Here is a 25111-nt window from a genome sequence, read left to right on the forward strand (position 1 = left end):
GCGCGGCCTCCCGCCTGGCCCACCCAGCCCTGGAGGTGCGCGGCCTCCTGCCCGCCCCACCCAGGGCCAGAGTCCTCGACCCCGGGGAACCCCGAGGGCCCTGGCCCCACCCCCTTTGCCCTGCCCTCCGCCTCCTCCTCCAGGAAGTCCCCGGGGCTGCCTCTCTGACTCGAACCCCGAGCTCTCAGGCCATTGACACTGGGGCAAAGACGGTGCAACTCTGCCTCGTATACTTTAGAGAAGTATTTAGGAGGCATCAGTCCTTTGGAAAAGACAGGCTCGGACCGGAGCGCGGTCCTGGGAGTCCCCCTACCCCTCCTAGAAAAGTAATCAAACCCGCTGTAGATGCCATTTAAAAGCGATCCTACAGAACAGAGCCGACCTGCCAGTGGAGTCCCCAGGGCGTAATCTTGACCTAAGCCCATGGCCGCATATTGCTCCCGCGGCGCAGCGGGTGCATTCAAGACACAGGCTCTTTGGTTCGAAGCTGCGCCAACAGGGCTTCTGGCACAAAGTCCCCCACCCCAACTGGCCCCCAATTCTTCCCTGAGCTGTCTGTGCAAACTGGTGACTTTGGGGTTCCAGGTTCCAAGATGGTGTGAGGACCGGAAGGAAGTTCGCAGGGACACCGGCAGAGGCAGGTTTTAAAGTCAAAGTTGTGAATTCAAAGCGAGCCTGGGCAAAGCTTAAGCCAGACTCCTTCCCAAAAACAGTTCTGCAATGCGAAGCTCCCCCAGGATCGACAGGTGGCAAGGGAGGGGAAAATTCTTGACGGCCTTTGCTGGTGAGGGGGTGAGGGGGTGCAGAGTCACTCAGTACGCCCAAGCTGTGAAGGTGAGTGGGTGGAGCCAGAGGAAATGAGGTGCCTCTCCAGGAAGAGGGGAGCAGGGATTGGAGGAGAAGGTGACCAGGTCAGATCTGGTTCCAGCGGCTGCACCCTTTCCCACGAGACCCCCCCTGGATGGATGGGACGTGGGGGGAGGTGCAGTCGCACAAAGCCAGCCCCTTCCCTTGGAGCCCGCCCTGGAGGTAACTGCATCCTGGAGCTACAGTGCTGGGTGTGATGAGCAGCTGGGCAGGCATGTCTGTCCCTTGTCCCTTCCTGCCGTCTGTCTGTCTTTAGGGCCAGTGCTAGGCCATCCCAGGGGCTCAGCCTCATGAGAGCCTAGATAACAAGGATGTTGAAAGCTGGGTTAGGCAAGTAGCCACGCCACCCCACTCCCCCAAGTTTATGGAGCTGCATGCCTCTATGCCTGAGGCAGGAGGAAGGGCAGGGGACTGACTCACCCCACAAATGCAGGGGGGCTGAATCACTGAGGGGCAAGCGCTGCTCTCAGGCAAGCCCAAGCCCAGTCCGTGCCCCCTTTTAGAGAAGGCAAGACTGAGGCGTCAGGCCTTGCTGGAACCTGCCTGGGAGGAAAGTCCCAGCTGAGAGAGGATACTACCATGAGAGTCTTGGACAGTGTCCACAGAAAAGGCAGGCACTGGTCAGCAGCTCAGTGGGCTGTGACCTCTACCGGCCATGTGAACCCATGGCCTTGGGCAGGAGGTCCCCCCCTCGCACCTGCCACCTGTTTCCACATGGAAGGCACAGACATGTGGTTGTGGTTCCCAGGACATCACAAAGGTCTCAAGCCAGAGTACTGGCCAGCGTCAGCTGACCATCACAGGGGGCCTGGGACTTGCATCCTGGGCAGCTGGCACGCTTCATCCCCTCAGGTCGTGTGGGCACCTGTATTGCCCTGCAGCCCTCCGGCGGCTGTTCCCCATCTGCATGGGCACCCCAGCTTTCCCCCCTCCTCCACACCTAGCACCATTACCTGGCCCACGTGGTCCAGCCCAACATTCCAGAGGCCACAGCTGTGATGGAGGTGAGGCTGCCAGCCAGCATGAGGGCGGGGCCCTGGGGCAGCTCTCCTGGGGAGAAGCAGGGGCAGCTGGGTTGAAGGCGGAACAGAGAGCAGATCATTCCAAGGAATGACCAGTCCACTTCTCACCACCCTGCCTCTGGACATAGCTCACCTCCCAGCCCAGAAGAGCTAGTGGCCCTTGGAAACCCAGGGTCCCTCACCTGGGGGCAGCAGTCGGAAGGCACTGGACTGGACACTGACGCCATTTTCTGCCTGACATTGGAGCCAGGCTGACGTCTTGTTCAGCGGGAACACAAAGGTGGCAGGCTGTCCGTGAGGTGGTCTCTGCTGTGTGTACACACGCCCATCCTTCCCCACGAGGCTGTAGGTGATGGGAGGGCTGCCCGAGGACACTTGGCAGGTCACCTCCACTGTGGGGCCTGACCCTCTGTCCATCAGGGTGAAGTTGGTCTGGGGCTGAGACACTGGCTCTGGGAGGCAGGAGAGGGCTTAGCAGATGTGACTGAAAGCTTTTCACACATGCCCTAACTGAGAACCCCTCAATACAAAACAGTTAATGCCCTGGAGGGCTACCTGTGACTGCTGCTTCCTCCAGGCAGCCCTCCCAGAACTCTCTTCACCTGAGTCTGGGCTTCTCTACATACATAATACTGTTGAGTCCCCATGGCGTGGAGACAAATCCTGGCAGCCTATGTGAAGTGCAGGGTTTCCCCACCTGTAAGCCCTACAGGGCCCTGGTGGCTCTGTTTAATCACTTGCCACCTAACTGAAAGATCAGTGGTTTAAACCCACCAGCTGTTCCATGGGAGAAAGATGTAGGGGTCTGATCCCGAAAAGATTACAGCCTTGGGAGCACCATGAGGCAGCTCTACGCAGCATTTGAGGGTCACTGAGAATCAGAAATGACAGGCTGTTAAGTGAAAGGTCAACGGTTCAAGGACAGGCGGTTTCCTCCCACAAAGATGACAGTCCTGGGAATCCAGTAAGATGCAGGCATTGGGATCGACTCAACAGCAGTGGGCATTGTTGTTGTAAGAGGTTCTGGTGAAGGGAGCTCTGGTGGCCTAGTGGCAAGAAGCTGCACTGCAATCCCAGAGGCGTGCGGTTCAAATCCACCAGATGCTCTGCTGGAGAAGGAGGGGCAATCTCCTCCTCCTGTACCAGTCAGATCCGATTTGACGGTACACACACAAAAAATAATAAACTTAAAAAAAAAAAAGAGGCTCTGGTGGGACAATGGTTAAAGCATCTGGCTGTGAAGCTAGTGGTTGGAAGTTCACCTCGCACTTGCAGGGAGGGTGGTGTGGCTGTGGGAACCCCACAGGGCAGTACTACTCTGGTGAAGTGGGAGTTTATCTTCAGGCTATCATTGCCTTTATTTTCCAAATGAAATGGCTGAGGCCCAGAAAGCTGGATTACTCAGCCAAGACCTCAAAGCCAGTACTCGGGGCTCCTTGACTTGCTGGGCTGCCCTCCCCTAGGCTGGCTCTTCCCTGTACTCAGGGTCGGAGACCGGGAATGGATGGGGGTCCTGGTTTCCATCAGGGTGGACTTGAGGGAGAGCAGGGGTTGGAAGTGTGGGTGGGAGTTGAAACTGGTTTTGGTGAGAAAAATTTCACAACCTCCTTTTGTTTTCACTTCCGTGGACCGCCCCCAGGTGGTGAAGTCAGGTGAGAGAATGTAGAAAAGGTGGCGCCGAAAGGGAGCTCTGGTGGCCTAGTGGCAAGACGCTGGACTGCAAACCCAGAGGTACGAGTTCAAATCCACCAGATGCTGTGCTGGAGAAGGAAGGGGACAATCTCCTCCTGTACCAGTCAGATCCGATTTGACGGTACACATAAAAATAACACAATAAAAAAAAAAGGTGGCACCAAGTTGAGGAGTTTGAGCTGGGCACTGAATGAACCCCTGCTCCTACCCCGGCTCCAGGCTGTGGCCACTTCTCCTCCTAACCCAGCACTTTGGCGTGTTCTTCTCAAGCCCCTAACCCGCTGGGACCAGGTCTTAGGGACTCCATGTGGCCCTGGCCTCATCCTCACCCTCTGCCCTCAGCCTGTCCCAGTCCGGCCCTCAGGAGCCCAGCAATCTACCCCCAGGAGAGAGGTCTTGGCTTATCTGCAGACACTGGATCCACTACACCCTGAACCCCCCGGGGCCCCGCACTTACTGGCCCACAGCTCCCAGTACATCTGCAGCTGGTCACTGGTGACCCTTGACCCAGATGTGGAGTCCCCCTGGCAGGAGTAGCTCAGTAGGTCTGGCCTGGACTTGAGTGTGATGTTGATGCTGAAGGAGACCCAGTCGCTGGTCTTCGCCTCCTTCCTGGCCACCACGATGCCCCTGGTCCCCAGGAGGGTGTAGGTGCTGGGTGGGGCCAGGAGGGGTGAGTGGCAGGTGATGAGGACCTGGCGGCCCTTGGGGAAAACCTCCAGGACTTTGTAGTCAATGAAGATCTTGGAGGTGACATCTGGGGACCAGGGAGGAAGACAGACCAGCAGTGACTCAGCACCTTCAAACCCAAGCCCAGCACTGCCCTCAAGTCCCCTGGGTCTGCTGGCCACCGTCCATCGGTTTGTGAAGCTGTAAGTGGTAACGGGAGCGGACTGCCGTGTCCTTTTCCTGAAGGCCAGCTGGTGGGTTACAACGAAAGTGCTCACTTTTCCCTTAGCAACACAACACTCAACACACGGTACCACCAGCGTTCCTTAGACACATGAAGGAGACACTGCATAGAAACGCGGCCACTTCCTCCTAGACATCAGGCAGGACCAGCTCCGTAGGGTCTCCAGGCTCCAAACCACCTGGAGGAGACTCCTCCTCCCTCCACGCCCCTGGTGGGCTCAGCCCAGGGAGGCACTGGCCCTGGGGACAGCAGCACTCCCACAGACAAGGCCACCAGGGCTCCCTCGAGGGGCCCTTGTCATTAGGTGCCGTCCAGTGGACTGTGACTCACGGGAGCCCTGTCAACACCGGACCGGAACCCTGCCCTGCCCTGCACCAGCCTCTGATAGACTCGAGTCACCATGTCAGTCGCTCTGCTTGAAGGTCTTCCTCTCTTTCACTGACCTTCACCTTTCCAAGCATGATGGCCTTTTCTAGGAAGGTCCCCTCCCGACAACATTTCACGTGACCAGCGGTTCTACTCCTGGACACATGCCTCAAAGACCTGAACACAGGCTCTTAAACAGATACTTGAGCTGAATGTTCCTAGCGGCACTGTCTCAAAACCCAGAAGGATGGGGACCACCCATGTGTCCATCCACAGATGACAGAGAAGCACACAGTGGCCTGTTCACACCCGGGCAAAGGAAGAAGTAGGGGCTCCTGGTCCATGTCAGATGTGAAGACATGATGCACCTACAACCAGGAGAGGATAAAATAGATTAATGGGACCTCCTAAGAATCTAATATACCATGGACTGCTAGGAGAACAAACAGGTTTCTCCTGGAGAGGGTGAAGCCAGAGTGTTCCCTGGAGTCAAGGATTCTGAAGCTTCGTCTGACATACTTCAGGCATGTTGCAAGGAGGGACTGGTCCTTGGAGAGGGACATCATGTTTGGGAGAGTGGAGGGACAGCACAGGAGAGGAAGACCCTCTATGAGATGGATCGATTCTGTGAGTGGAGTGGTGGGAATGAGTGAGTTTGAGATGGCGAGGTTGGCACAGGATAGAACGGCATTTCGGGTTCTTGTACACAGGGTCATTATGAGTCGCAAGCGACTTGATGGCACATGACAACAACAACAACAAGAATCAAATCCCTATGCACATCCAAAAACTTCTCCAACAGGGTAAAAAGGGAAGCCACAGGCTGGGAAAAGATATTTGGTAATGACATGTCAGATAAGGAACTTATATCTAAAATTTATAGAATACTCGAGCACCACTACATTATAAACAACTCAATTGCAAAATGGGCACAGGATATGAACAGACACTTGACCAAAGAAGACATTCAGATGGTGAACAAACACATGAAGAAATATTCAACATCCCTAGCTCTAAGAGAGATGGCAAACCAAAACAACTACAAGATAGCATCTCACCCCAGTCAGAATAGCAAAATTCAACAGAACAGCAAGCAACAAATGCTGGTGAGGTTGTGGAGAAACTGGACCCCGTATTCACTGTTGGTGGGACTGTAAAATGATGTAACTACTCTGAAAGGCAGTATGGTGCTTTTTCAAAAAGTTGCAAATAGAAATACCATTTGACCCAGCAATTCCACTACTGGGAATTTACCCTAAAGAAACCAGAACTGCCATCCAAGCAGATATATGCACACCCATGTTTATTGTGGCTTTGTTCACAATAGCAAAGAGCTGGAAACAACTCAAGTGCCCACCAACAAACAAATGGATAGAGAAGCTGTGGTATATTCACATAATAGAATACTATGCTGCATTGAAAAAAAAGGAACTTATGAAATATTATACAAAATGGGTGACCCCGGAGGACATTACGCTGCGTGAAATATCTCAGTCACAAAAGGACAAATACTTCATAGTGACACATTACAAAACAGGACAGATATGGGAGTTGAGGGGAAAATAAAAAAAAAGGAGATAAAGAATGTACACAGCATTGAAACAAATAAGAGAGAACTATATAAAAGGAATATACGATTAGGTATTACTAGCATGACATAAGCCCAGAGTAAGAGCTGCACAGTAGATGGGAGGGGTGATGGCGACTGTATAACAATGAAATAATTTTACTTTCTAAGAGAAAAGCCAATGGTGGAGGGGATTGGGGGTCAGAGAGGAAAATGTGCAACAATGAATGAATGAATGAATGGAAATCCATGTTCTCTATAAACTTTCATTAAAATATCAATTTTAAAAAAAGACATGGTGCATACGACAAATACCATGTGGTCCCACTGTCACGACATGTTCAGAATCTGTAAAGGGCCAGAGGTGGAGTTGGGTGGTGGCTCCAGGGGCCTGGGCGGGCAGGAGCGGGCGCCTGCTGATGGCTGAGGGGTGATGGGTTTGGAATTTCATAGAGGAGGCAGTTGCCCTACATTGCAGATGTTCTAAATGTCACTTGATTGTGCCTGTAACACACCCATTGTTTGTTACAGGAGTTTCACCCCAGTAATTTAAAAAAAGAACAAGAGGTCCTTTTCCGGTTTGTGAGCGTGGTGCTTGGGAGTTCATGCTTTTGTATGGTATGTGCCTCCCGTCAACCTTGTTACAATGCTGGCACATTATCCAACTGACATGGGGGCGAAATGAAATAAAAAAGGAACAGGAAGTGCTGGGAGAGCCGTAGTAGGTGCCTCCTGTCCAGAACATGGTGTTGTAAATGAAGTAACACACGACAGGGATTGGAAGCAGGGTGAGGGGAGCTCAGGCTCAGAGGGCGGAGACACTGGATGTAAGTCCAGCACTTCGGCTGATAAGGTGCAGGGCGAGGGGCCAGCGGGATGACCTGTCCTAGGAAGAAGGTGGCTCTGCGCTGTGTGGCCATGAGGTTGGAAAGTAGCCCAACGACATGTCAAACAGGATCGCCCGTGAGGGACAGTTTCAGCTGGGGCATCCAGACCAAGGGTAGGAAGAAAGAGCTGTGGTCTGTGCCCACAAATCAGCCAGTGGAAACCCGTGGGCCATGAACAGAATGAGAGAGGCTAGAAGATGACCCCTTAGTTTGCAGAAAACAAAACTCATTGTAACCGAGCCAAGTCCAACTGCTAGCAACCTATGGACAGAGTAGAGGTGGCCATAGCCTAACTGGATACTGCTTTGTGGTGGCCACCGTGTGTGCTGGGGTCTGGAGCAGACGTGATTGAGCAGTGTTTTATTTTATTGTGAGTGGCCGCCAGGCCTCGGTGCAGAGTCCCTGATGACCCCCACACAATACAGCCGGCAGCACCTTCCAAACTCCAATTTCTTCCCCACCCTGGGCTTCAGGGACGCCAACACGCCCCTTACCTCTTCCTCTTTCTGAACTTCCGGACAACACTGGTCCGATTCTTGAGCACATCTCTTTTTTAAAAGCAGGTTTTCATGCAAAATCTTTGGTGTGGAGAAAACAAGGCTGTATCTAGAATGGAAGCTTCCTCTCCACAGCACTGTCCTGGGGCTGCTAGGAAGAAGTCAAGGCGCCCTGTGACACCATGCATTGAGCACTGAGCTGCTAACAGAAAGATTGGTGGCTTGAATCCCCCAGCTGCTCTACAGGAGAAAGGTGGGGCGGTCTGCTTCAGTCAAGATTTACAGCCTTGGCAAGTCTGTGTCAACTTAGACTCACAGCAATCCTGGAACAACAGCTCTGAACCCTGCCTATCTGGCACCATCCTTACAATCTCTGATTGAGCCCGTTGCTCAGTTATATCAACCCAACTCGTTGAGGGTCTTCCTCTCTCGCACTGACCCTCCACCTTTCCAAGCAAACTACCCTTCTCCAAGGACTGAGTCCTCCTAAAAAACATGCCCTCAGTATGTGAAGCAAAGTTTCACCATCCTAGGCTCCAAGAAGCACCCTGGTTGCAGTTTCTCTAAAACATACTTATTCTCTCGGCAGCCCGTTGGATACTCAGTTCTCTCCTGCAATACCACAGCTCAAAGGCACTGATTCTTCTGCTGTCATCCTGAGTCGTCACCCAACTTTCAGACGCAAAGCAAATAATTGAAAAGACGGTGGCTTGAATCAGGCACGCCTTAGTACTTCAAATGACATCCCTGCTCTTTAGCACTTTTGGGGAGTTTCCTCCACAGTGCTGTTTTCCCCAGGTTTTCCTGGTGTGATAAGTCTTTTGATGCCTTGACTACTGCATTCAAGGAGTTTATTGTGGATCCAAGTAGAATTACTGACAACTATACCCTTTTCTCCATCTGTCGTCATGTTGGCCTAGTGGTCAGGATTGTTGTTTTGATATTGAGCTGTAATCCATACTGAAGGCTGTAGGCTTTGATCTTCTGCAGCAAATGTTTCAAGTCTTCACTTTGAGCCAGCAAGGTTGGGGCATCTACATAATGTAGGTTGTTGAGTCTTCCTCTGATCCTGATATCACATTCTTGTTCATAAAGTCTAGCCTCTTGAATAATTTGCTGAGCATTCAAATTGAATAGGTTTGAAGAAAGGGCAGCTTGCTTGTGAAGTCTATGTCACACGACACAATGTGTGGAAACTACTGAGTGGAAAACTAGCTTGCTCTGTATACATCAATCCAAATCACAATTTCTTAAAAAGAAGTCCCCTAGGAAGCTGTTCTACTCTGTCATGTAGGGTCCCTATGAGTCAGAGTCGACTCAGAAGCGGTGGATTTGTTTTTCAGGTTACCAAGAATTCGGTCAATGCTGCCGTTGGGACACAGAAATCCCCTAGTCTTAAAAGAGTCATTTGGACCAGAACTCTTGTCTTGACTTAGAGGAAAGAGGAACTAGGGTCAGTACACATACAGATGGATCCGGGCGCTCTGGTGATGCAGTCTGCAGGGCGGTGCTTTTCCAGTGGTGCAAATCCGCCAACAGACTCACAGGAGGAAGAGGAGCAGTCTCCTCCCGTAGAGCTGTGACAAGCCAATGGAGGGTTCCCAGGAGCCTGGCTCAGCAGTGGTGGGACATCGACATAGAGTAGTGACTGAAGAAGAATTGATGCCTCTGAATTGTGTCAGAGGGCACGTCTGTCCCGGAGGAAGGGTGAGGATGCAAGGGCCCTGAGACTCCATCCCACATACTGTAGGCATGTTGTCAGGCGGAATCGTGCTGCGAAAAGTCAGAGAAAGAGTGGAAGACCTTCAACAAGGTGGTCTGACACAGGAACCGAACAGTGGCCTCTAGAATGTCAGAGTGTGTAAGGGTGTCACAGCACAGGGCCAGGTTCCTGTCTGCTGCTCGTGGCGTCGTGGTGAACAGGAATTGACCCAACCATACTTAACAACAAATATATTCATTCCATATAGACACTGTTGTTGTTAGATGCCATCAAGTCGAGTTTATTGAGGGTCTTCCCCTCTTTTGCAGACTTTCCACCTTTTCAAGCATGATGTCCCTCTCCAAGAAGTAGCCTCTCCTAGCAACGTGCCCAAAGTGTGTGAGATGAAGCTTTGTCATCTTTGCCTCCAAGGAGCGTTCTGGCTGCACTTTCTCCAAGACAGACTTGTTTGTTCTTTTGGTAGTCGTGGGATATTCAGTACTCTTCACCAACACCACAGCACAAAGCTCCTTTTGTCATCTGTATTCATTATCCAGTTCTCAGATGCATAGTAAGTGATTAAAAAGACCGGGGCCTGAATCAGGCACACTTTAGTCTTCAAACTGACATTTTTGCCTCTCTTTAAATTGGAGAAGTCCTTGACAGTAGATTTTCCCATGCAATATATCTCTTATCTCCTGCTTCTGGTCCCAAGGGCGTTGATCGTGGATCCACATAAGATGAAGTCATTGACAATTTCAGTCTTTCCTCCACCTATTTGAATCAGGCCAATGGTGAGGCTTTTTGTCTTCTTGATGTTGAGATGCAATGTATATTAAAAGCTGTAGTCTTTGATCTTCTGCACCGAGTGTTTCAAGTCCTTCTCACTCTCAGCAAGCAAGGTTGTGCCATCTGCATAACGTAAGCTGTTGCTAAGTCTTGCTCTGATCCTGATGCCACATTCTTCTTCATAGAGTTCAGCTTCTCTGATTCGCTCAGTGGTACAACGCTGACACACATCTTTCCTGGTTTTAAACTGTGCCGTGTTCCCTTCTTCTATCATTCTGACAACAGCTTCTTGGTCTGGGTATAGGTTTCATAAGAGCATAATTAAATGCTCTGGGATTCTCTTTCTCCTCAATTCTTCCCAACAGATTCTTATTCTTCTCTATTTTTTTTTCTCTCCTTTTGATAATGGAAATGACCATGACATAAATATGGAAAGAAAAAAAATTACGCCTTCATTTCATTTCACTGGCCATTCACCATTAATAGAAGCTTGATTTGCATAAACACTCATTTTTCTACCTGTACTAAACCTGGGACTTACTTTCCATTCTAACAAGGTTCATCCCTTGGCTGCCTTTATCTTTTTTAAGTTTTGTTTCCCAGTTTTTATTTGTGTTTCTTCAAAGGCCAGCAAGAAAACAAAACTGGAGCCAGCTCCCCCCAGGGGACGTTAGCTCCTGGGGACACGACACGACACGGGGTGTGTCACTGAGCCACAGGCTGGCTCCTTTCTTTAACTTCTGTGTGATCTCAGTGGACGTGAACACAGCATGCTGACTTCCCGTTTGGCCGTCCAGACACACACGTAGATGACAGTCCTGCAGAGGTAGCAGCACTTTCCTCACTTCCTCTCTGGGATTCTCCTTTCCACCCTTCAGACTTTCCCTAGCCTTTCACGCCTCTGAACTCTCGGCAAAGGCTGCCCCTTTGGTCTTGTGTGATCGATTGTTTCCTGGTGGATCACCTCCGAGGCCTGTTGGAAGTCAAACCACACTTTGGAGTTTTGTTCAAAGCTTAATGGCTGACTCGGGGTGGGCCGCGGTCTGGGGATTCAACCAGGTTCCAGCTGACCCGTAAGCTTGGTCTGTTTTACAGTTTTGAATTCCACTCTCCAGTTTTCTCCCAATCCACCAGAGAGCTTTCGCTTCCGAAGAGTCCACAATGGGTCCTGGCACCATGTGGGTCCTTCTGGCCTCAATGCTGATTGACTGTCACATGGGTCACTTAGTCAAAGGACCCAACTGTTAGTTTTATGTGTCATCAAGTCAGAACCCACTCATGGCTGACCCCCAAGCTGGTTTTTAAAGACTGTAAACCCCATGGGAGGAGACTGGCCAGCTCCCTCACCCTGAGTAGCCGGTGCCTTCAAACACCTGCCTTCGGGTGGGCAGAGCAGCTCCTTACCACGTCACCAGAGCTCCCCTCAGCCAGTGACACTGATCTTCATTCTTTTCTTCTTTTCTTTTCTTTTTTAAAATTTTATTCTATTTTGTGTGTGTACCGTCAAATCGGATCTGACTGGTACAGGAGGAGATTGCCCCTCCTTCTCCAGCAGAGCATCTGGTGGATTCGAACCACGTACCTCTGAGATTGCAGTGCAGCTTCTTGCCATTAGGCCACCAGAGCTCCCTAAGGATCTTCTTCATTCTTCTTTGCTCCTGGTGAGGAGAGACCAAAGTTGCACCTCGTTGCCACCCACGAACGTTTAAGACCCCAGGCACTGCTGTTCAAAGTGGGGTGTCTTCTACACTGCTCCTGTGAGCACCTCATGCTGACCGGCCTTGATGTCCCCGGAGTTCCTTGTTTGTGATCACGGGGTTCACGGAGCTAACTCCGAACTGAAAATCACACCCAGCGCCCTTGAGTGAACTGATTCACAGGCCACTGTAGGGCAGAGACGTGCCCTGTAGGTTTCCAGCATTATAACCTTTCTCAGAACTGACTGCTACATCTCTCACACACACCGGCTGATGGGTTTGAACTCCCAGCCTTTTTGTTGACAGTCAAGCATTTAACCACTGAGCCATCAGAAATCCTATTTATGGTTCTAGGCTTCCAATAAAAGGTGGTCATCATTCAATTTAAAATTCATCAGCCCTGTGGAAACATTTGATGATAAGATAGCACATCTCAAATTGTCATTCCTGAGACCAGAAGCTGAGCAGCGCCCTGGCTGAGAAGCTGGGTGTGGGGCGACTGGATGTGTGCTGCCTTTGAAAGAAGGAAGTAGCCGTGGTGGGTCTCGGGCCGCAGACAGGAGGACTTGCCCAGGCAGCTCTCAGTTCCCTCTCCGCTCTCCAGACCTGGAGCTCTGTGACAGCTGGAACCTTGGGTCTCAGCGCTGAAGAGTCCTTCACGAGATGTCAGGAGGGGCCGGAGGCCTGATTCCGAGCAAGACGCCCAGCCCTCCGAGTGCTTCTTCAGAAATGGCCTAGACATTCCCTCTGAGGATGCCGGAGCTGCCCGAGGCGTCCGGAGGACCCTGGCCCTCTTTAAGGGGTCACCTCAGTCCTGAGTCATGACAAGTGTGTGTCATACATCCTCAGGGAATTTTGGAATAAGACTGTGAGGCCTGTCTTCTGAGTTGCACTCTACCCATTGACAACTGTTGTTGTTGTTATGTGCCGTCGAGTCGCTTGCGACTCATAGCGACCCTATGTACAACAGCCCTAAACTCTGCTCTGTCCTGTGCCAATCGCACTGTCTCTGACATTCCCATCCCAATTATCCCAGTCACTGAATCAATCCACCTCATAGAGGACCTTCCTCTCCTGCGCTGTCCCTCCACCCTCCCAAGCATGATGTCCTTCTCCAAGGACCGGTCTCTCCTCACAACATGTCCAAAGTATGTTAGATGGAGCCTCAGAATCCTTGCCTCCAAGGAGCCACCCGGTTTAACCCTTTCCAGGACAAATCTGTTTGTTTTCCTAGCAGTCCATGGTATTCTCAGTACTCTTCTCCAGCACCACAGCTCAAAGGCCTCAATTCTCCTATCCTCCTTGGTCCAACTCTTTGATGCATAACAAGTGATTGCGAAGACCATGGCCTGTATCAGACACACCTTAGTCTCCAGAGAGACACCATTGCTCTTCAGTACTTATTTTTCTAGCTGATCAGGACAAAAAACCTTGACCCCATCTTCACTTACTTTCTCCCACCTGGCAGCCACCGTCAGATGCTGCCAGCCGGCCCTCTACTCATGGCTGTCAGGTGCCCTCCCATCCATTCGGGACAACTGACCTGAACCTTGTTACTGTGTCGGTCATCTCGTTGACCTCTAAAGAAGAAATATATCGGCATCGTGTCTCCTTGCCTTCCTGCCAGTCCCTCCCGTGGGTCCCAGACTTCTGAGCCTGATTTCCATCCAGTCTCTTCTCAGCAGAGCAGTGGAGATCACTCCACCACTGACCTCCTCGGACTCCTCTCCCCGCCTCCCCGGCCCTCCACAGCCAGCCCTGTACTCAGGCTAACCGGGCAGCTCATCCTGGCCCGCTGTCCCCTCCTGACCTGGCCCGCTGTCCCCTCCTCAGCAGAGCTTTCTGTCACCCTCCCTCCCCACCCGCCCCCTCCTCTCCCTGCTGCTCTCTGAATCCCCCCCCCCCACTCTGTGGAGCAGAAGGATGGCAATCTCTTCCACTGCAATTTACTGCTTCTGAAAAGCTGCTGGAGGGTTGGTTCCTCATCCTTTCCAGAGAGAAGATAATAAGGCAGCCTGACTGTGAAGCTTTACAGCCTCAGGAATGCGATGGGAGGGTCCACTCCCGCTCAGGGTTGGAATCTCCTTGATGACAGTGGGGTTTTTTTACACCCCACCCCCACCCCCACTTTTTATGGGAGGGTCCCTGGTGGCACGTGGTTAAAGGCTTCACTGATAAGAAAAGACTGACAGTTTGGACTCCTCAGGTGCCTCAGAGTAGAGAGAAACGCAGACTGCTCCCCTCTGCAAAGATTGACTCCATTTGGGCTTTTTGGTGGCACACTGGTTAAGCATTTGGCTGTAATCCACCTGATACTCCTTGGGAGAGAGAGGTGACAGAGTGCTTCCATAAAGACTTGTTCCTGCGAATCACCCAGCCGGCACCAACCCAGAGCTGACCCAGCTTTCTCCCACGGGTCGGCTGATGGCTTTGAACTTGTCTGCCTTTTGACTAGCAGCACAGCTCTTTACCCACTCGGTAAACTTGGGAACTCTATGGGGGCTGTTGCCCTCTCTTCTATAGGGGTTCTATAATAAGTTGGAATCCACTTGGCATTAAGTGTTTGGTAAACCTTTCAAAAGCAGATCACCAGGTCTTTCTTCCTGGTGCCACTAGGTAGGTTCAAATCGCTATCCAGTCACACCAGTTTCTCCATCAGAGACCTCAGTGACCCCGTGTAGAATGCACCTCCTTTCGCTAAGCCTGCTCCCCAGACCCTCTGAGGCCTGTGATCTTGCCTTTGTTTCTGCATCTGGTGGCATGCCGAGGGCCTAAAGCGGTGCCAGGCATAAAGCTGGAGTGTTGGGGGGCTGTCATGGGGTGGGGGGGTCTGAGCAGGAGTCCGTGTCCTCCAGCCAGCAGAGACTGGGCTGTGAGCAGACAGGTACTTCCCCAGACCTGGGCCTGTGGAGATGCATCACCACGGGCCATTTATTTTTAAAACGAATGAGGAAATGATAGTTTAGTCTGTACCTCATTTAAGCGAGACTGCATCACCACTGCCCAGTTTCCGCCCTTAATCGGAATAGAGGGGGAGGTGCAGCTTGGGGTTTAGCTGGGACCTGGAAGGGGGGGGTCACAGAAAAGAGGGGACCAGCCGCTGTCACCTGGGCAGACACCAGGGATAGAGACAGGGACAGGCAGGAGGGCAGGCAGGGGAGGCCAGGAGTTGGGGTCCTTGCCTGCTGACCACAGGTGGACAATGACACCCGAGCGCCCTCTGGTGGCGGCTGAGGGACACTCCCTGGGTGAGCCTCAGCGGGTCCCCAGGGGCCTCCTTACCTGGGCGTCCCCTGGGCCAAAGTGCCCCCACCAGAGCCCTCAGCCCTCTCCCTGAGCCCTGTGTCCTTGGGTCACACCCCCCTGGCAGTCCTGATCCCGGCTTGGGGGACGAGCTGTTGGGGCACACACATCTAGGACACACCCCCTACCCTCCCACCACTGGAAGCCCCAGACTTTCCCTGCCCTGTTCCCTGGAGATCCCCACCCAGACCTGTTCCATCTGCAGATCCCTGCTCCCCCACAAGCTTCTAGAATTGTTAGTCTGTAGGTGCCCTGGCCTCCATTGCCAACCACCTCCTAGCCTAGGCCCCTCCATGGGGCTCTGACACAGGGTCCCAGCTGTGCTCACTTCTCCCTCCAGCCTCTGGGTACTCATGTTCCTCATGCCAGTCCTCTGAGAAGCGACTGGTGGCTGTAAGAGAGATCAAGGTGCTGAGGGTAGGACCCCCACAAACCTTCTACCATGACGCCCCAAGACTCAGCAATTGCTTGCGCGGGGTGAAGGGAGCCCAGGATACTGGGATGGGTAAATATCCAAGCCCAGCCCCCCTGCCAGCAGTCAATGTCCACTCACAGCCACCCTCTAAGACACAGACCAACTGCCCACAGGGCTTCCCAAGCTGCAAATCTTTATGGACTTGCCTCATCTTTCTCCTGAGAAGTCAGATGGTGGATTCAAACCACAGACCTTTTGGTTATCAGCTGAATGCTTAACCCTGTGTGTCCCCAGGGCTGTTTAGATGAGGAGGTCGTGGCGCAGGAGGACAAGGCAGCGACACACCGTTGTGTGCTGGCCTGAAATGCAGCTGCGTCCTCCCTTCCTGCGTGTGTTCCTTCACTGTCGGCTCTGCTCTCCTGTGCTCCACAGCCCACCCCTACCCTCATCCCACCTCCTCAAAGCCTGGGCGGCCCCCTCTCCAAGTGACCCCATGGTGCTCACCCAGCACGGCCATGCCAAGCAGCAGCAGGAGCCTCATGGTGGCCGCCAGGGTCCAGGGTTTCTGCTCAGGCTCCTGGCAGCTTCCTGGGGCCGCCTCCCTGCAGGGGCCCCACTGTTGCCTGCGAAGCAGGTGCCTGCACTGGGGAGATAACCCAGCCACAGAACCCCAGGCTGAGCCTGAGCACCACCCCACCTCCACTCCTGCCTTTGCACCCTCTTCCAGGACCCTCCTCTTCACCTGGGAGTCCAAGCAGGGGTGACATGGCACCATTGTTGAGCAGAGGGTCTCTGGGCTCCAGTGATGGACAGACACCCGTGTTAAACTCAGAAACTGGCTAGCGGACAGACATGGTGAGCAGAGTGGAGGCTGTAGTTGAACGAAAGTTGCCAGTCACGCACCCTGGAGATGGGGTGACAGATCTGGATTATTCCCAAAGACCTGGTGTAGTCACACCACCAACCTGATTTGTGAAATCCGCTCACATTCAAAGTGACCACGTGTCAGCCAAGGCCTGAACTCCATGAGGTTCTCAGTGACTGGTTTTCTGGAAAGAGGTTGCCAAGCCTTTATTCCACGGTGCTTCTGGGCAGACTCAAAACACTCAGGCTTTGGGCTGGCAGCCAAGAACAGTAACTTTTCACACCGCCAGGGGCCCTTAAACAGCTCACAAAGAAACGGGTACGGGTCCAGTTAGCCAAGTCGTAGGAGAGTAGCTTCTACTCAGCTCATGTTGGGTCTCCCCTGGGCTCCGGCTGGATGGTCCTGGGCACCTGTGTGCATCCCACACGTCAGGCCAGAGCTGGGCTCTGCAGGAGCTCAGAGGAAGGTTCCTCTTGGTCAAGGGAGAGCATGGGCCAAAAAGAGACTTCTATGCCCTGGAAATTAGGTGATCTGCAACAGAGTTAAAGGTGTCTGGGGAGAAGGGTAAGAGTGAGTACATGGCCCCAGAGTCTAAAAAATCTCAAAGGGTACAAGGGCCACGAGGTAGGGGGACAGCCCATGACAGAGGCCTCTCTCTCTCTCTCATCCTATTCCACTTGCCAGGCTGGAGGCTGAGAGGTCCTGGAGCAGAGAGCAAAGGGAACAGGTGTGACTGGGACTGGCGAGCCCCCCAGTGCTCTTTGCACCTACCTGCCCCAGACTTGCTATCAAAGCACCCTGGCTCCTTGTCCATACCCAGGCAAGGCCCTGGACCAGCCGGCCTCTCTGACCAAGCTCAGCTACAGGAAAGGCCTGTGTGAGGCCTCTTGCAGGGAAGGTGCCCCAGCCCCCAAGTAGCCACCTGCTTCCAGGGGGCGCTGCCTTCTTGCTCCAGCATCAGTCTCTCGGCCAACCCCACCGCAGTGCGGTGAATAAGTTAATATGGTCCTTCTAGCCAATCTCTATAACTCCCACAGAACAACTGTGGCTGGGACTATGCAAATGAGGCACCTGGAGCCCACCAAGGGGATTGGGCAGCTTGCTGTTAATGTAAATGAAGCTTATGGCACCTTTGTTGGGACAGAGTTGCCATTGTTACGTGCCCGTACGCTCACAGAGACCCTGTGAACAGCAGATCTGAACCTTGCTCTATTCTGCTCCATTTTCACGGTCTCTAATGTACTACAGCCCATTGTACGGTCACTACATCGATGCACCTCCCTGAGGGGCTTCCTCTCTTTGGCCGACCCTCCACCTCTCCAACATGACATCTTTTCCAAATACTCGCACCTCCTAACACACGGCCAAAGTACATGAGGCAAAGCTTTGGCTCCCTCATCTCCAAAGAGCTCCCTGACTGTGCATTCGGCAGAAACCCTCGTTTGTTCTCTCAGCAGCTCAGGGGATATTGTGATTCTCCAACACCGCACTCGAAGGCCTTGGCTTTTCTCCTGTCATCCTTAGCCATCGTCCAGCTCTCAGACACATACTAGGTGCTTGAAGAGAGCATGCCTTGAATCAGGTGCCACTTCGTCTTCACACTAACGTCTTTGCACCTTAGAACATTCGAGAGGCCCTTCACAGAGGATTTACCCAATGCATCATGTCTTCTGATCTCGTGCCTGCTGGCAACAAAGTGGTTGTTGACTGTAGATCCAAACAAGTCAAAATCATTGATAACTTCGTCTTTTTCCCAACTGCTATGATATTGTATATTGGCCCAATGGTGAGAATTGTCTTCGGGGCAGAACCATTGAGATAAGGTGTATGGGGTCTTACCGAGGGGACTCGTCAGTTTTGCCATTCTAGTGTCTTAAAACGAGCCGTCAGAATTGGAAAGGGGCATCTCACGATCACTAAGAAGAACAGCCAGGAGGACAGATGTCCTTTGGACCTAGGAGCCTGCCCTGAGAACATCCTAGATGGAGGTGACATAAGGTGTTAATGCCAGAAGCTGAGGCTGAAAACTAACAACAGCAGAGGCAGCAGGACCAGGAACCAGCAGGAGACGGTGAGGGGAGAAAGCTGAGTGCCTGTGGATAGGGGTTTGCTGGCAGAGAGGGTGCCTCCAGACACCTGCCTGAGCTAAAGAGCTTTGTGATGGTTGCCCAGAGTGGAAGCTGAGGTCTGCGAGGGCCAAGAGGCCAGCGTCCAGGAAGAGCCGCACCTACTAGTACAGCAGAGAAGAAGCTGTCCTGACCTAAGAACTGTGTCCTGAGTCAGTCAGATCCGACTTGACCGCCCACAACTAGGAAAGACAAAACCTAAAACCAAACAAACATCGAATAACCCTGTCAGTGTGAATGCTGTCTGTCTGTGAGTTCTGTGTGGTCATTGCAACGAATTATCTAATTTAATAGAGACAGAGAGTGCCATGCTAGGGGTGTCAGCTGTCAGAATCAGTAAAAAGGATTGAGAGAATAGACACGTCTGACTTCAACTTGATGGTGATTCTCAACATGAAGTCAGAGGTCAGATTTACCCTCACCTGTCCATGGACGACTATTGATTAAGGAAGATCAACTCCTGTCCTGTCCACTTGTCAGCCCAGCTCTTCTGATGAGGGTCAGGAGCTGTCAGCTGAGGTCTGTGTGTAGTATGTGGTCTGAGAAGGTGACCTTCTCCCGCCCTGGAAACAGTGAGAAGGCCATCAGTGGAGGCAGGCGGCCCACATAGGCATCCCAGAGGTCAACCACGTTCTCTTGCTTATGGGGGTGGGGGTGGAGTGGGTTTGAGACGCCTTCTGTCATTTGGAACCCGCAGTTCTGACTCCCACCCCTGGGAACAGACCCTGTGCTCACCTCCTTCACTCTCTGCTTTAACTTGTCCCATCTGGAGAGCGTTTCCATGCTATTTAACAGAACCGCCGCGAGGGGTGGCTTGAACACTTGGACTCTTTCCCCCTTAGGAGGCTGGGAGTCTGAATTCAGGGCTCCAGTTCTAGGGGAAGGCCAAGTCTTGCTCTTTCTGCCTGTCGATCTTTGCAGATTTCTGTGAGACTGATTTAAAACGCTCAACTTCATTCCAGCCTCATCAGCTTAACAAAAAAGCCCTAGTTACAATGGCCACAAGAGCACTGTCTCCTCTAGCAAACACCCTTCCACATGCTGAAGGGGGCGGAGGAGACTGGGGTCTGGAGACCAAGAATCACAACTCACACCGAGACAGCAAGGGGCTGGGGGAGGGGCAGCGAGACGGCTGTCTGTTGTCCCACCCCCCCCACCCCCACCCCGACTGAAGGCCCAGCTGCTCATTAACATGTTGCTCTCATTTGGTCAGGCGGTGGCCCTCTGCTGGCCAGACAGCGCTGAATCTGTCGCCACACTGTCAGCCTCCCAGGGCCTGGAGCTCAGCAGCGCTGACCGTGTGTGCTCACAGGACTGCAGGACAGGAGTCACTGAGCAGGCCACCTCATGAACTGCCTGGCACCCAGCTTCGGACCCCTCAGGAGCTGGTCCCTGGTGGGCCTGAGGTTATCCAAGGGCACCCCAGGGCTCCTCCGATGGCCTTCAGCTGCCCCCTGGGCACTCTACATCCATACGTCCAGGTGCCTCGCTGCGTCCTGCACTGGCATGTCTGGAGTGGAGCCAGTCCTGGGTGCTTTCCAGGCTGGGGACATTTAAAGGCTGGGGCCCTGGGTGGGCTTCCGCTGAGGCAGCCTTGGGCTGAATTCCCAGCTCCACGCACTGGCCTCAAGGTGGCTGCCCATCCATCATCTCACACAGTGCAGGTCTGTGCGCCACCAAGGGTTCAGAGTGGGCCTTGTCACCTCACCACCCCTTGCGGCCAGCTTCATCAGCAGCCATGAGTTTGAGGGGGACAGAGCACCCAGTAAGCAAGGGAAGCACTGATTCATGCTTACTCACCACGGTGAAGAGCCTCCCGTGGGTCTCACCACATCTAAGCCCATGTCAGCCTGTTCACTGGAGAGCTGTAAGCACACCTAACCCTGAGCTCGCGTTACTTACTGGACACCTGTCCCTGGATGACCCGCGAAGAGGAATCAGGATGGAGAAAGGGAGGCCAACAGTCTTGGGTTGACATGGGCTCTAGGAAGGTCTATGAACAGTACCTGACCCATGGGGGCACAGGGTAAATCTGAAGGCAACATTTGAGTTAAAAGCCCAGCTATCTCCTTGCAGACACTGCAGACTTAGGCCACTACGGAACCTCGGAAGGGCCAGTTTCCCCCGTGTGAAGAAGGAACACACCTCCGGTCACTCTGGCACTGTCATGACTTGTGTGTTATCATAATGCTAGAGGCTATGACATCAGATTGCAAATGCCTGCAGGGTCACTTAAGGTGGACAGGTTTCAGCAGACCTTCCAGACTAAGACTAGGAAGAAAGAACTGGTGATTAACTTCCATCAGCTGAGATGGACTGACATGGTGCTCAGAGAGTGTCCTAAGTTGGAGGGGACTCGAAACGCACAGCGGCTGGATGATGGACTTGAGTGTGCCGTGGTAACGATGGCAGGCATGGTGTTCCCCGTGCCGTATGGGGCTCACCGTGAGTCTGAATAGACTTGTTGTTATGTGCCATTGAGTCACCTGCGACTCATAGCGACCCTCTGTACAAGAGTCCTAAACCCTGCTCAATCCTGTGCCAACCTCACCATCTCTGACACACCTACCCCATGACCCCAGTCACTGAATCAATCCACCTCATAGAGGGCCTTCCTTTCCTGCGCTGTCCCTCCACCCTCCCAAGCATGACGTCATTCTCCAAGGACTGGTTCCTCCTTGCATCATGTCCAAAGTATGTGAGACGAAGCTTCAGAATCCTTGCCTCCAAGGAGCAGCCCTGTTTCACCCTCTCTAGGATGAATCTGTTTGTTTTCTTAGCAGTCCATGGTATATTCAATACTCTTTTCCAACACCACAGCTCAAAGGCATCATTTTTCCTTCTATCCTCCCTAGTCATTGTTTAGCTCTCTGATGCATAGCAAGTGATTGCAAGACCATGGCCTGTATCAGGCACACCTTACTCTCCAAAGTGACACCATTGCTCTCCAGTACCTTGGAGAGGTCTTTAACAGCTGATTTTACCATTGCAATATGTCTTTTAATTTCCTGGATACTGGTGCTAAGTGTTAACTGTGGAGCGAAGCAAACTAAAACTGTTAACAATCTCAATCTCTTTGTCATCCATAATGATGCTGCCAGTTGGCCCAGTGGTGAGAATCTTTGTTTTCTTGATATTGAGCTTCAATCCATATTGAAGGCTGCAGTCCTTGACCTTCTGCAGCAAGCGCCTCAGGTCCTCCTCAGTTTCAGCAAGCAGGATTGTGTCATCTGCATAATGCAGATTGTTGATGAAGGGGTTATGGCACTAGGGATATTGTAGCTGATGTTAGATGAATCTTGGCTGAAAGCAGGGAATACCAGAGGAAAGTCTATCTGTGTTTCATTGGTTATGCACAGGTGTTTGACTGTGTGGATCACAACACACTGTGGCTGACTCTGAGAAGAATGGGAATCCCAGAACCCTTGATTGTGCTAATCCGAAACCTATACTTTGACCAGGAGGCAGTTGTCAGAACAGAGCAAGGAAACACTGCATTGTTCAAAATTGGGAAGGGTATATGCCAGGGATGTGTCCTAACTCCATACCTTTTCAACCTGTATGCAGAACAGATTATCCGGGAGTCTGGGCTGTGTGAGGAGAAGTGTGGCATCAGGATTAGAGGAAGAATAGATCTGATGTAACAATAACAAAGGAAGAATAACAGACGGGCTTGGGAGACTTAAACCTGGTGAGTTACAGAGACCAGAACAAGGAGAGGCCTCCACGCAGGTATGCCCCTCCCGCAGGCGGCTGTGAGTTGCCTTGGCAATGATTTGACTCGCTGGTAGCCATTGAGTGCAGAGAGAAGCTGTGCCCCGCCGTGAAAGCTCATGTCTCTGGGAAGATCAGCAAAGACATCTTCCAAGGTTTCTTCAGATGGATCTAAACCACTGACCTTTACCTGATCAATCATCTGTGACACCCAGTGGATCCTCCCAGGTGGAGATGTCAAACTTTAACAATAGGAGAGGAAGGCCCCAGATGAGATGGATTGATATGGTCACCAGGGCAACGGGGGTAGGTGTGTCTGGCTGAGGACAGGGCAGGATTCAGAGCTTCTGTACATTGGGTCGCTATGGGTCTCAGGTGACATGACGGCACATAACAACAACAATTCGATCCAGAAGTAAGTAACTTCAAAACACTTAGATGAATACATGAGTAACTGAACCAATATACATTATAAAACATTCACACAAAAAAAATTTCTAAAGGAAATAAAAACATAAATACAAGTTCCCTCCCCCGTTGCTTCTTGTGTGCCCCTCTTCGGAGAAGCTCTGTCCCAGGGCTGGGAGGCTCTGAAGGGGCAGTGGTCCCTGGTGGTCAGGAGCGTGGGGCTGGCCGGTGATCCCAGGCGGAGACCTGGTCAGTTCTAAGGCTCAGTGGTGCTGGAGAAGCGGAATCTGCACACAGAGGTCGGAGCACCACGCGGCTCAGGGCGGGGAGAGTGCAGCCTGGTGGGAGACCTGAGAGAAGGCCCCAGGTGGGGAGACCTGGGGGCAGGGGAGCCCGGGCACGGAAAGCCGGGACAGAAAGACCGAGGGCGCGAGGCTCGGGAGTGAGGGGATTCGGGGCACGGAGAGTCACTCAAGCCTGAATCTGCTAACAGCTGAGACAGGTCCTCCACCAGATGCCACTTCTCCTTGACCTGCTGCAAGGGGTCAGGTGGTGAGTGACAACTGAGCCTGAGCCCACCCAGCAGGCAGAAAGCCCAGGTCAGCTCTAAGCCAGCTCCAGGCCAAAGCCTTGCCCTGCAGGGCCCATCCCAAGACAGACCACGCCCACAACCACGCCCCAGATAGAGACCACGCCCCCACAAACCCAGACACGCCCACACCTCAAACCCAAGGTCACACCCACACCTCCAGCCTGAGGCCACGTCCACACCCCAGCCCGAAGTCACACCCACACTTCCAAGGGGAGGCCACACCCACCACGAGGCCACACCCACATCACACCGGTCACGCCCACCACGTCCGCCCCCCCCCCCGCCACTCGGTCACGCCCACTCAACATCGCACATCCAACCGAGGCCACGCCCACATCACCCAAACCCGAGACCACACCCACCCCAAGCATAGGCCACGCCCACGCTGCCTGCCCCAGGCCACGCCCCACCAAAAGCCCTGCCCATCCTGCTCACCCACACCAGCTGCTTCCGGAGGCCCTGGATGGCCCTGGCATTGGCCTGCGACTGGGAGATGCACACGGTGAGGACCAAGCTTGGGGCAGATGGGGAAGAAAAGGTACTTATCAGACCACAGGTGTCCTTCCTGACCTCCGTCGACCCCTGAGTCTGCTCTTTGCATGCACTTGTCTGGAAAGGACCCTCTTTTCTTTCTCCCATGACCCTGAGTCTCCACAACAGGCCAGTAGGAGTGACTCCACAGCTGCGACTTGTGAGCTCGTTATGCCTCCTCGGGGTCCTGGGTCACTCACAACACCCAGAAGGTGGGCTCTCGGGGACTGCCCGGGGCACAGAAGGAACTTGGCTCCCTGGGACCCACCGCTCCTCCCCTGCGCCCTGGCAGGTACCTGAGCATGATGAGGAGGGGGAAGCTGAAGGCGTGGGAGCCAAGATAGTGGAGGGCACGCTGGCTGGCCAGTGGGAGGCGGAGGGCCACCAGCTCCGGGACCACCTGCCAAGGGGCTGAGTAGTTGGTGAAGAGGCCACAGTCCCAGGAGGAGTGGATGCTGTGGAGAGGCCAGAGGGGGCTTTTACCAACTCATCAGGCCCCCCTCTTCCCACCCACCATGCTCCCGGCCCCGCCCACCAGCTCGGTCCTGGGGCCTCCAGTTTCCCAGCCCGTTGGCCCCTCACCTGCTGACCACGTAGCCCAGAGGCACCACAGCCAGGAGCAGACCCAGGAGAAGGACCAGCTGGAAGAAGAAGGTGGAGCTGGAGGCCCGGAAGAGCCTCGGAGATGCCCTGGAGTTCCTCAGGAGAGTGTACTGCGGAGACCAGGAAGTTAGAAAGGGGGACACGTGTGCCCAGCTCGGTTGGACCTCTGCCAGGCTCCCTCCCAGGCACCGCTGCCTGGCCTCGAACGCTCACCTTCTTGATGTAGAAGGTGAGGAAGATGAAAACGCTGTTGAGCAAGGGCAGCAGTGGGCAGTAGAAGAGTCCCATCCAGGTGACCGTCTGGCCCGCCACAATGTCCAGCACGTTCTTGGGCACCAGGAACTCCTCTCGGCCCAGCCAGGTCCAGAACCGGCTGGAGAACCGCTCCACCAGCAACCTGGGGGTGGGAGGAAGTGTCCAGGTACCTATCGCCCACCAGGCATGCGTGGACCGTGTCCTGCTGGGCCATGGCCCACCGCACACTTCCTCGCATGACACATGCGTGAGCCACCAGACACCCCTAAACATGCCCACTTTCTACAAAGTGTTGCCGTG

At 53.2% G+C, this 25111-nt stretch overlaps 1 protein-coding gene and 1 pseudogene across 1 annotated transcript in view; both read right to left on the reverse strand.

The window, feature by feature from the left end:
• SYNGR2 (synaptogyrin 2) overlaps window positions 1–425 on the reverse strand; it is a 3624-nt gene extending 3199 nt beyond the window's left edge. Inside the window, exons 1-2 of the mRNA XM_006886350.1 lie at window positions 383–425; window positions 24–262 (exon numbers count right to left, since the gene is read on the reverse strand). Of these exons, the coding sequence (XP_006886412.1) occupies window positions 24–262; window positions 383–425 (282 nt within the window). The remainder of the gene's footprint in view (window positions 1–23; window positions 263–382) is intronic.
• A 1391-nt stretch (window positions 426–1816) lies between these two features.
• LOC102874299 lies at window positions 1817–25049 on the reverse strand (annotated as a pseudogene).
• Window positions 25050–25111: the final 62 nt, after the last annotated feature.

Source organism: Elephantulus edwardii, unplaced genomic scaffold (genome assembly GCF_000299155.1).
Source record: "Elephantulus edwardii isolate Elephantulus edwardi_28Jun2011 unplaced genomic scaffold, EleEdw1.0 scaffold00048, whole genome shotgun sequence".
NCBI lineage: Eukaryota > Metazoa > Chordata > Mammalia > Macroscelidea > Macroscelididae > Elephantulus > Elephantulus edwardii.